Below are 12,286 nucleotides of genomic sequence, written 5' to 3' on the forward strand. Positions count from 1 at the left end.
CTGCTGCCAACGAATTGTAAAAAAAGCTTTGATATGTGATATTTTTAGTTTTTTTTTAAAGCACACAAGTGGTTCTAATATGTATTTGGCATGAAATTAAGGAGCCCCAAAAGTCCACATTCTAATATACTGCGTATTTGAACGTAAACATCACCATTAGTAACAGTGCTCGGCCGGTTGTCCTGTTTAGTGTGAAGCTCTTTGAAAAAACCATGAGTTGTACCGAAGTGAAATGAAAAATTTCGCAAACTTAGATTATCGGTGCCTTCCGTGATCATATAAGAAATAAACACGTACGGCTTCTTTTCGTCAATTTGGTTCATTTTGTGACACACTGTCTGGAAAAAAGTACGATAAGTCCGTTGCCGAACCCGATAAGTGCGGAAACGCCGAAAAAAAAACCGATAAGTCCGTTACCATTCTACACCGTGATGGTGGGTGACTTTAACATAAAGATTTTAAAAGTTTTTATTACTTATTTTATCAGCATATGACATATGATGTAAAGGCTATCAGAAGCAAACAAAATAATGACAACGCACAATCTGAGGGTCTCGATAGGGTTTTCAGAATGGAGATAGAAAAAAAATAGACTTAAAATTTAAAGATTAGAGAATGATGAGGTTCTAAAATATAAAAATAGTGGAAAATGGTTAAAATATATAATAAATATTTTTGAAGTCTGAATAAAAGATAGATAAATAAGTCAAACATATATTGCTTCTGTCATTGCATGTACACACATATATATAGATTAAGTTATGCAAGGTGTTTTGTTTATAAAAGAAATGTAAGATGTATTTAAAATTGAAAAATGAAGTTAAGGCATGAAGTGTGAAATTAGATTTTTTAGCGACTGGTCATCACTATCGAGGAGAAAACTGACTGGTCAACTTTACAGAAGAAAAGTTCGACCCTTTTCAGTCCAGCGTCTGGTCATCACTACTAAGTTGAAGGTCGGCGCCCTTTTTCAGTCCGGCGTATGGGCATTACTACCGAGGTAAAGCTCGCCCCTTTTCAAATGTCTTGTGCACTACAGAATAGAAGCTAGACCCTTTTCATGAATTGAATTAATACCATACATAAACGATTTTTTTATTGTAATATTTGTCACTGTGTTCATTTTGTATAATAAAAATAACTTTGCAAGTTACAGATCACAATCACATCAACTTAATTATTCGAAATCATGAAAGGCAAACCTGCACGTCTCCATTTCGAGTGTTTAATTAATACTTTAGGCAGCTAGCAGTGGCGGATCCAGAAGGGGGAGGCTCTGGGAGTTGGAACCCTACCTTTATTTGGGACGATCAATGCATTTGAATGGAGACTTAATAAAGCTGGACATTATTATCTTGTGTTGTGACACCCCCCCCCCCCCCCCCCCTCTTTTCAAAATTGAGATCCGCCCCTGGCTAGGAGCCTGAATCTATATACAACATTAAAATCATAAGCCACAACGAAAAAAACATCTTTCACACACCAAGTTAGTTATGATAAATTTGATACAGAATCAATAAAACAAAAAGAGTTTAATCTAAGGATATTTATAAATTTCCATTTTGACCCTCAACAATAAAATGTAATGTTTGCTTTCGAATTTGTTTTATTTTAAAGTTTAGTCCATATAACATGTATAAAACCTAATGTTTTGCTTTCTCGAGCTTTGAATCGATAACACACAACTAACAGTGATATATATATACACATTCTTCAAACGGTTTTCAAGCGATGTTAAGTACACATCGTGTAGTTGTGTTATAAATCTACACACCGTAAAAAAGCAACCATGTGGAAATTGTAGTCGAATGATCAGGTAAATATTCTAATTTTTATCAACTTTCTTATAATAAATTGTTATTGCACTTTATTGCATGTTTAATGAGCTGGGTAAAAATGATGTAACCAGTATAGTCTCTATTAGTTAAATAAAACTATCGTAAGCAACGTCATCATTTTTTTGTTGTGTACCGTTTCACCTGCACCGTGAACACGTGCCTTTTTATTAGAGTTTTGTTAGAATAGTGAGAAAGCTCCACATTGATTATAAATCAGATTATTACATGGCATTTTTCATATCGCATGTATTATCAGCTAAGAACCGCATGGCTCGAGGGCTGATATGAAAAATGACATGTTATGATCTTTTTATCATATGCTTCAACAGTAAAGAAAAAGAAAAATTCATATATTGATCCTTTTAGAAAAGAAGTTCAAATAGTGAAAAGTTCACGGACGTCGGACCCAAATTTTTGTACATTCGATATGAATCTTTCTAACATTCTAACATATGCCTCAACAGAGAAAAAAAAACAACATTTTAACATGGACGAATCGACAAAAAAAAATAATTCAACAATATAGATAATGAACATTAATATATTGTTTGGAAAAGTCAACCTTTTTTATATGTACCATGTATATATATATCGATTTACCTGAGCGTCCGTTTGTCCGTCCTTAACAAATCCTTTCAGGATGAATAGGAACTTTAATTAATATTAAATTCTCATGTTAGGAATACATTGTCAATGGAAAATATAGAGATTTGGCAGACGCATATTTACATTAGGGTGAACAGATCAAAGTTCATGTCCGTTTTTAATATATCAGATTTAAAAAAAAAAGCTATCAGATTTCTTGTGTCCATTGATCAAACTTTCATATTCATCAGATCAAATCAAATCAATTTTCATTGCACTTAACATTTACAGAATGTTAGTGGCTGTATGTTATAACTGATTTATCTAGTATGCAGCAAGCATAAAGTACCTGATTGACAGGACAAATTGTTTACCCCCCCCCCCTTTTTTCCCCAAAAATCCAGTTTTTAGGGTTTTTCTATTGGTTTCAAATATTTTTTGCGTTTTTTGTATGAAATGAACATAAATATACTAAAAATTACTTGTATTTGCTATTTACTATAAATTCTAAGTAAACAATCCATAGCGATCACTGATATCTATCATACTAAAATTACGAGGTCCAATTTATCAGCCGTCATCACGTAAAAACGACGAATCAAAGAATTCAACTTTATATATAACTAATATAGTACAAAGGTGTAGATTAAAAATTACACCACTCCAGGCCCTTTTGTTTTCCACGTAATTAATATTGCCAATAATTAAGAAGTTCCGGGTCGAGTCCGATACCGATACCAATAGTATATTCACCTGTTACCTGTTACCTTATCTGTACGTTCCGCATCTGACAGGCGCACCACCAAACGGTGTATTCAGGATTAATATGCTATATACACGGGTCATAATCATAGGATTGACACTAAATTGTAGTATTTTAATCAGTAAGACTTTCTAAGATAACAATACGAATACTAAACATCTGGACTAAAAATAAGGCGTACAGTTTTCAATTTGTTAGCGGGCATGACGTAAAACAGCGAATCAAAGAATTCAACTTTATTTATAACTAATATAGGACAATGCTGTTGATTAAAAAATACTCCATTCCAGGACCTTTTGTTTTCCAAATAATTAATATTACCAATAATCATGATAATTGATAAGTTCCAGTTCGACGGGTTCAAACAGAAAGATTTGAAAACAGAGAAAACTGTGTATCTTATAATCGGCATGACTTTATCAGATGACAATACTAATACTAAAATAAGGCTTGCGCAAAGTCATATACTTTAATTCAGTCACGGACCCGCGATATCACGGGTGTGTTCTAGTATACATATAAAAAGAGAAACCAGTTGCGGATCCAGAGGTGGGATTTCAGGTGTCACTCTTTTTTTTTACGACCAATGCTTGAAAATTGCGGACATATGGCTGTACCCTTCCATTCCATGTTGAGACCCCTTTATAGAAATAACCGGATCTGCCCCGGAGAGACCAGTGACCGCTTTGGATATAGGAAACTACATAGCATGACAAATACATGTATGTTGAAATTTTACCAAAGTCTTGATTTTATTAGGTGAAATCTCTTAAAAAAGTGGGTTTTTTTTTTTATTTTTAATGAGCAATTTATTGTATATTTGACCTAAGACTTGGCGGGTAGGCATGGGTAATGTTAACCGCCGTCAAAATAGTGTGTATCAAGGGTGTTCCTAAAGGTATTCTGGGTTATGTAAGAGCTCTTAGAAACTATTTATTACAATGTCGATTTCTAAATTATTTCCCTTTTTATACGACCGCAAAAATTGAAAATGTTTTGGTCGTATATTGGTATAACGTTGGCGTCGTCGTCGTCGTCGTCGTCCGAATACTTTTAGTTTTCGCACTCTAACTTTAGTAAAAGTGAATAGAAATCTATGAAATTTTAACACAAGGTTTATGACCATAAAAGGAAGGTTGGGAATGATTTTGGGAGTTTTGGTCCCAACATTTTAGGAATTAGGGGCCAAAAAGGGCCCAAATAAGCATTTTCTTGGTTTTCGCACTATAACTTTAGTTTAAGTAAATAGAAATCTATGAAATTTTGACACAAGGTTTATGACCACAAAAGGAAGGTTGGGATTGATTTTGGAGTTCAAGTTCAAATAGTTTAGGAATTAGGGGCCAAAAAGGGCCCATATAAGCATTATTCTTGGTTTTCGCACAATAACTTTACTGTCGAGTAGTATAAGTAAATAGAAATCAATGAAATTTAAACACAAGATTTATGACCACTATAGGAAGGTTGGGTTTGATTTTGGCAGTTTTTGTCCCAACAGTTTAGGAATAAGGCAGCAACCATTTGATTTTCTGGGGGGGGGGGGGGGGGGGGGCTATGGTTTTTTTTGGAAAAAAAAGTTTGTTTCCAGTTTTTGGAGAAAAAAATAATTTGTTTTTGATTCTGAGAAAAAAAAATTGTTTGTTTCACCCTCAGCTGCCACTATATGTTATGCTAAAATTGAAAGAAAAAAATTGTTTTTGACTTGTCGCGAAAAAAATAGATTGTTTTTCGCCACAGGCGAAAAAAAAAGTTTGTACAGAAAAAAAAAACATAGCCCCCCCCCCCAGAAAATCAAATGGTTGCTGCCTAAGGGGCCCAAAGGGTTAAAATTGAACTTTGTTTGATTTCATCAAAAATTGAATAATTGGGGTTCTTTGATATGCCGAATCTAACTGTGTATGTAGAATCTTAATTTTTGGTCCCGTTTTCAAATTGGTCTACGTTAAGGTCCGTAGGGTCCAAAATTAAACTTAGTTTGATTTTAACAAAAATTGAACCCTTGGGGTTCTTTGATATGCTGAATCTAAAAATATACTTAGATTTATGATAATTGGCCCAGTTTTCAAGTTGGTCCAAATCGGGGTCCAAAATTAAACTTCGTTTGATTTCATCAAAAATAGAATAATTGGGGCCCAAGAATTCAATTTTTGTTAAAATCAAACTTAGTTTAATTTTGGACCCTTTGGACTTTCATGTAGACCAATTTGAAAACGGGACTAAAAATTAAGAATCTACATACACAGTTAGATTTGGCATATCAAAGAACTTTTTTGATATGCTGAATCTAAACATGTACTTAGATTTTTGATTATGGGCCCAGTTTTCAAGTTGGTTCAAATCAGGATCCAAAATTATTATATTAAGTATTGTGCAATAGCAAGAAATTTTCAATTGCACAGTATTCAGCAATAGCAAGAAATCTTCAATTGCACAGTATTGTGCAATAGCAAGAAATTTTCAATTGCACAGTATTGCGCAATAGCAATAAATCTTCAATTGCACAGTATTGTGCAATAGCAAATATTTTCAATTGCACAGTATTGCGCAATAGCAAGAAATATCTAATTGCACAATATTGTGCAATAGCAAGAAATTTTCAATTGATTGGAGTTATCTTTTTGTGTCCAGAAAAGTAGTTGAATCAACTTAAATCATTGTTTTATACAATATACAATGTATATTCACTTTTACTACCAACTGATAAATTAAAACAATCTTTACTATTCAGTGATAACAAGCACCTTTTGTTACATTTTAATATTTATGATGTATTTAAATGAGTAGTTGTTGTTGCAAACTCCATTAGAAATTTGAATTGAGATCAGTTGGAAAAGGGAAAGGGGGATGTGAAAAAAAAATGGGGGGTTAAATTTGTCTCATTTCAGATTTCATAAATAAAAAGAAAATTTCTTCAAACATTTTTTGAGAGGAGTAATATTCAACAGCATAGTGAATTGCTCAAAGGCAAAAAAAATATTTTAAGTTCATTAGACCACATTCATTCTGTGTCCGAAACCTATGCTGTCAACTATTTAATCACAATCCAAATTTAGAGCTAAATCCAGCTTGAATGTTGTGTCCATACTTGCCCCAACCGTTCAGGGTTCAACCTCTGTGGTCGTATATAGCTGCGCCCTGCGGAGCATCTGGCTTATAAGCTAATTAAAAGTTAGAGGAGGGGATAAGGTCTCTGCGCAATGCTAGGCGGTGTTGTCGTAGAAGTTAGAAATAAAAAGAACAGGTTCCTGCCCCGGTCGGGAGGAAGTTACTAATCAAATCTACGCTAACACTGTTAGGTTGGTTTTCTAGGCACTTTATATATATAAGGGACATATAGTACACAGAGCAGTCGTGTTTCCAATGAGACTTTATTATTGTATGATGGTTTTTATGCCCCACCTACGATAGTAGAGGGGCATTATGTTTTCTGGTCTGTGCAACCGTTTGTTCGATCGTCTGTCCGTTCGTTTGTCCCGCTTCAGGTGAAAGTTTTTGGTCAAGGTAGTGTCTGATGAAGTTGAAATCCAATCAACTTGAAGCCTAGTACACATGTTCCCTATGATATGATCTTTCTAATTTTGATGCCAAATTAAGAGTTTTTACCCCCAATTTCACGGTTCACTGAACATAGAAAATGATAGTGCGAGTGGGGCGTCCGTGAACTGTGGACACATTCTTGGGGTTTTTTTTTAATTTTTTAATTTAAAAACCATTCATGGTCAATCGAAAACTTTCGTGCAGGTTGAGTTGCCGAATTTTACTGGTCGTAACCTTGATAGACAACCATGCAACACAGAATCATGATTGGAGTATGTGTAAAATAAGTGAGATGATAGAGCGATATTTATTTATTTATTGTTTTTTGTTAATTTTCAATAATTTCTCCATAATTTAACTTTACTTTGTCAATCGAATTGGTGTATAATTTTTATGCTTTCAGAATCAATTAATACTTTCTTTCTTTGACATTTGTTTACCTTTTCTTATATCACGCGAGTGGTTTTCATTCGCACTTGCGCTGCGTTGCACGTCATTGTTTAAGTCATTGTATACGAAAAAGCTGTCGGCGTATTAGATTACAAAACGAAAATCATTCAATAGCAACTACATTCTGAAGATTTGGATTAAAAAAACGATTTTCGTTTGATAGAAAGTCTTTATACGCGGTTTATAGTGAAAATTTAACCATTCAAGACTATAAAACATGTTTTCATCTTAAAACGATGTTGAAGTATGATATGAATTTAATGACACCGTGAGATCTACAAAAAAATGTAGCTCTTATTTAATTTATAAAGATTAAACATTCACAGCATATGTTTTGACACTTTTTATTGTACCAACGTTTATTGTAAACTCTTGTGTAAATGCTAAATGTTTCATTTATATTGATAAGTCATGTGAGCTTAATAAATGGAAAAAAGAGAGAAAGATATAGGGTATTCATAAATGATACAAAATAGTACAAAATTAATACAGACAAAAAAAGAAGTAAAGAAATAGCGATGTTATTGCTGTTTTGTATCTCAAAGTCCCAATTAGGCTTTAATGACGAAGTAAAACCTCTCACCACCTCAATGCAAGTTTAAGACCATGATGGGTTTTTTCCCAGATTGTTTGCCAACTGTGAATTAAACTACATCAATAAAATGAATATGGTAAAGACATCAATTATTTACCTCTTGTATAAATCAAGAAAGAATTTTGCCAGCTATTAAAATCTGTTCATATTTTAAATATAAGACATTTTAATTAGAACATATATCATACTACCCCCCCCCCCCCCCCCCCCCCTTTTCAGCTGGTTACATTATTAGTCTTTTATCGTCCGTCTGTCTGTTATTTCTCATAAAATCGTTTAACATAAAGCTCTTATCCTCGGTACTTAAACACGGATGCCCTAGTTTAGCACGGGTTTTACTGCCGGTCAGAAGAATAATAATGAAACCATATTTTTATTTTACAAGTTATCATTAAGGACAAACGCTCGAAATACAGTTGATAATATATATGTTCTTGCAGTACACACAATTTTAAAATTCAGAATGAAAATGGGGAATGTTTCAAAGAGACATAGAACAGACAACAGCAGAAGGTCACCAATAGGTCTTCAATGCAGCGAGAGCATCCGAAGGCGTCCTTCAGCTGGCCCCTAAATAAATATAAATACTAGATCAGTGATAATGAACGCCATATATACTAAACTTCAAATTGTACACAAGAAACTAAAATTAAAAATAATACAAGACTAACAGAGGTCAAAGGCTCCTGACTTGGGACAGGCGCAAAAATGCGGCGGGGTTAAACATGTTTATGAGATCTCAATGTTCATCATTTAAAATGAGACGAGGGGAATCTTGCTACGAGATACTAATCGTGTATATAAAAACAATCAATCTACTTTATTCATTTTGTTTCGAAAACATTTTCTTCTGTAACAGATGAATTTGGTGACGAAAATGAATGTTTATTGTACTTATTGTTCTCCATGAAATTAAATACATACCTTTAATTCAAACGAACTAGTTACCATTATGTTTCTCATTTATCGTTTTTATATAGATTAGACCGTTGGTTTTCCCGTTTGAATGATTTTACACTAGTAATGTTGGGGCCCTTTAAAGCTTGTTGTTCGGTGTGAGCCAAGGCTCCGTGTTGAAGGCCGTACATTGACCTACAATGGTTTACTTTTATTTGGATGGAGAGTTGTCTCATTGGAACTCACACCACATCTTCCAGTATCTATGTGTAGTTTAACAGAATTCAACCAAACAAATTGATAAAAAAAAATCAGTACATCCATGCAACAGCAATTTCGTGTACCTAAAATATATATGAGTTTTAAACCTATGTTTTTCTGTTAATATTTAGATATTAGATGGGAGAAGAATGCCGCGGTGATACGGAATCGGTGACTAAATCAATACGACATGGTAAGGTCAGACCTCCGGACGGCGGATGGGGTTGGGTGATTGTGTTTTCTGCGTTTATGATCAACGTGATAACTGACGGATGTTCTTATTCCTTTGGAGTATTGTATGTTTTTCTTTTGGACTATTTTCAAGAATCAAGAAGTACAACTGCATGGATCGGATCCGTATTTTGTGCTGTTCCTTTGCTTTGTGGGCCAATCGCAAGTGTCGTTACAAACCGACTCGGTTTTAGAAAAGCGACTATAATTGGTGGACTGATTACTGCCATAGGCTTCATATCAAGTGCCTTTGTCCATTCCGTAGGTGCTATGGCGGTGACGTATGGTTGTATAGCCGGTCTTGGTATTTCTATGCCTTATTTGAACTCGATTGTTGTTGTTGCGATGTATTTTGAAAAGAAAAGGACCCTTGCTACAGGAATTTCAGAATGTGGCGCCGGCATTGGAACGTTAATTTTTGCTCCTTTATATGAATATCTAATTATGTCGTATAGTTGGCGTGGTGCTGTACTGATTATTGGTGCTATTTCTTTAAATATCGTAGTCTGTGGTGCTGTCTTTAAACCTCTTGAAGATGCTCAGGAATATGCTGAAGTTCAAGATTCAGAATGTGATGATAAAGCATTTATTGAAGAAGATCAAGTGGATCGTGATAATGAATTACTTCCAATTGACGGTGGTTTCGTAGTTACAAAATTACTTAAATCACAAGAAGTTATTAAGTCAAATCCTTGTCTCGTTTTGGAGTCTATTTCGGTGTTAGGGGCGTCTGTTGCCACCTCACCGTCTATAGTCAGGACAGCTGTTAGCTGTCATGATCTCAATGAAAGCACAAAGCCTCCGTGCAAACGAATAAACAAACCCCTAATTGACATTTCTATTTTTACAAATGCACGTTTTGTTTTGTTTACATTCTCCAGCATTATTCTGTACTTTTGGTATGACGTACCTTACGTATTCACCGTAGACAGGGCTAAGAATTTTGGCATTACTGAAAAGAGAGCCTCGTATATGGTTGCCGTAATCGGAATCTCACACACTTTGGGAAACCTGCTTTATGGTTTCCTTGGTGACAGGAAGCAGATTAATCGACGATATCTATATAGTGGAAGTTTGTTATTGACAGGTGTTGTTCTAATTATAGTTCCATTATTTACAACTTTTCTTCCTTGCACAATACTTGCTGGACTATTTGGACTCTTGTCAGCTTCCGCCGAAGCACTCACTTCCGTGATAATTGTAGACATTCTTGGAATAGATAAACTTACTGATGCCTATGGAGTTGTAATGTTTCTTCAAGGAGTGTCTAATTTAGTTGGCCCACCAGTAGCGGGTAAGCTTTACACAATGAATTTTAATTTATTTCAATACTGTCTATACCACGACAGTTTTTTCTCCACTTAAGAAACCCACAGGTACTTGCGGTCAGGACACAGGCACTTGTTTCTATCCACGGTGAGGTCGACTTTCCATATGTAACACTTGTTTCTATCCCTGAGAATGTCGACTAGCCATATGTTATACATATGAATAGTCGAAATATCAATGGATAGAAACAAGAGCCTGTGGGACAGAACAATATTTTAGACCCTTATGCGGTAAACTGAGGTGCTCCGAAAGGTTAAGCAGTTTCGACTCCACTAGTACATGTAGCACTGAGGTTTGAATTTATTTCTCTAACTGATTGATAAAGTTAATTACCGTCGGGTTTAATTTTTGACAAATCAACAGAGATATGTCATATTAAAAGTTGTAATAATTACCGTGCTTATATATTCCATTGCGTAGGGCTTTTGTCAAAGCTCAGCCACATTGTACAGAATCTTACTTTTTTGTTTTTATTCGAACTTTAATAATTGTTTTAATCTTAATATGCATATTTGAACACATTTCCCACTATAAGTCCTTCCAGTCACTTAATTTATTGAACCAATGGGAAACAAAGTCGACTAAACATAATTTATGTCGATTTATAACGAGTTTTGATTGGTTGTTTGATTGGTGCTTGCACTACGCCGCAGCATAACGACAACCACACGTGGACTCATTGATATTGTAATCGTAATCATGTTGATCCTTTTATCCTTTAATAGTAACTATAATATATATTTATTTGTTTTAGGATGGTTATATGACACGTCTGGAAGCTATGACAAGACATTTTATTCCGCAGGCAGCTGTATCAGTATTTCCGGTATCATTGTGTTCCTTACATCTCTCATAAAACAGAAGAAAGAACCGCGCCATGAAAATGATTGAAATATATAAGGAATACGGAAAACAAGCATGCAATCAGTTAAAATGAGTAGAAAATTCTGAAAGTCAAGAACCAGATGGATTCAGGGAAACAACCGAGCCGAAATAATTGAAAAATTTGATTGTACTTTATATGCAAATCAAGCCTCAAAATAATTTTAAGTTCAAATCCTTATTAATTTATAAGGAGAATAGAGAGAGAGGGATCTGATATATAGTGTCTTCAGTATTTCTATTTTATTGATTTATTTTTTTGAATCGTTTAAGCATTATGTTGCAATTATATGACAAAAGTTATACAAATTCAGGAAAATTTATGTTTTTAATGTCTTTAACATCCTGTTGCAATTATATGACAACTGTTATGCAAATTCAGTAAAATTTTATTTTTATTAGATGTATCAAGATTCTCAGTTTTAATCCATTATGTTTCGAGGTGCTTTTACTGTTCGGTTTGTGTTTATATTATAGGGGGTCTCATTGGGGGTTCCGATCCCGGATCCCGCTTACTGTTTTGTCAGATTCCCGTATCCCGCTTACACTATGTACGTAAGCAATTCACATTTTTTTGTCATTTCCCGGGTCCCGCTAGACCTCATTTCCCGTTTTCCCAACACAATAATTTGACTTTCACGTGTCACGCTTACAAAAAATCGGCAATCCCGCGTCACGCTTAGACCCCAATGAGACCCACATTATAGTGTTATATTATAGTTCGTTTCTGTGTGTGTTGCATTTAAGTGTTGTGTTTTTGTTGTGTCGTTGTTCTTCCCTTATATTTGACGTGTTTCCCTCAGTTTAAGTGTGTTACCCAGATTTGTTTTCTTCTCAATCGATTTATGAATTTCGAACAGCGGTATACTACTGTTGCCCTTAATTGTAGCTTTTTAAAAAATCCAGAACTAAAATTGA

At 34.5% G+C, this 12,286-nt stretch overlaps 1 protein-coding gene across 1 annotated transcript; it reads left to right on the forward strand.

Annotated features, from left to right (window-relative positions):
* The first annotated feature begins 1,706 nt into the window (after positions 1 to 1,706).
* LOC139488688 (monocarboxylate transporter 9-like) lies at positions 1,707 to 11,779 on the forward strand. The gene is made up of 3 exons (XM_071274500.1): positions 1,707 to 1,816; positions 9,058 to 10,451; positions 11,241 to 11,779. The coding sequence occupies exons 2-3, from the start codon at positions 9,065 to 9,067 to the stop codon at positions 11,375 to 11,377; spliced, it is 1,524 nt and encodes a 507-aa protein (XP_071130601.1). The 5' UTR covers positions 1,707 to 1,816; positions 9,058 to 9,064; the 3' UTR covers positions 11,378 to 11,779.
* The last annotated feature ends 507 nt before the right edge of the window (positions 11,780 to 12,286 follow it).

The sequence above is a fragment of the Mytilus edulis genome, chromosome 9 (genome assembly GCF_963676685.1).
Source record: "Mytilus edulis chromosome 9, xbMytEdul2.2, whole genome shotgun sequence".
Taxonomy (NCBI): Eukaryota; Metazoa; Mollusca; class Bivalvia; order Mytilida; family Mytilidae; genus Mytilus; species Mytilus edulis.

What these genes read in the sequence shown, in the direction of transcription:
- LOC139488688 (XM_071274500.1), top strand. Translation starts at nt 9,065, where the DNA reads ATGGGAGAAGAATGCCGCGGTGATACGGAATCGGTGACTAAATCAATA. An exon ending in AGTTGGCCCACCAGTAGCGG is followed by an intron (nt 10,452 to 11,240) that starts GTAAGCTTTACA and finishes TATTTGTTTTAG; the next exon opens with GATGGTTATATGACACGTCT.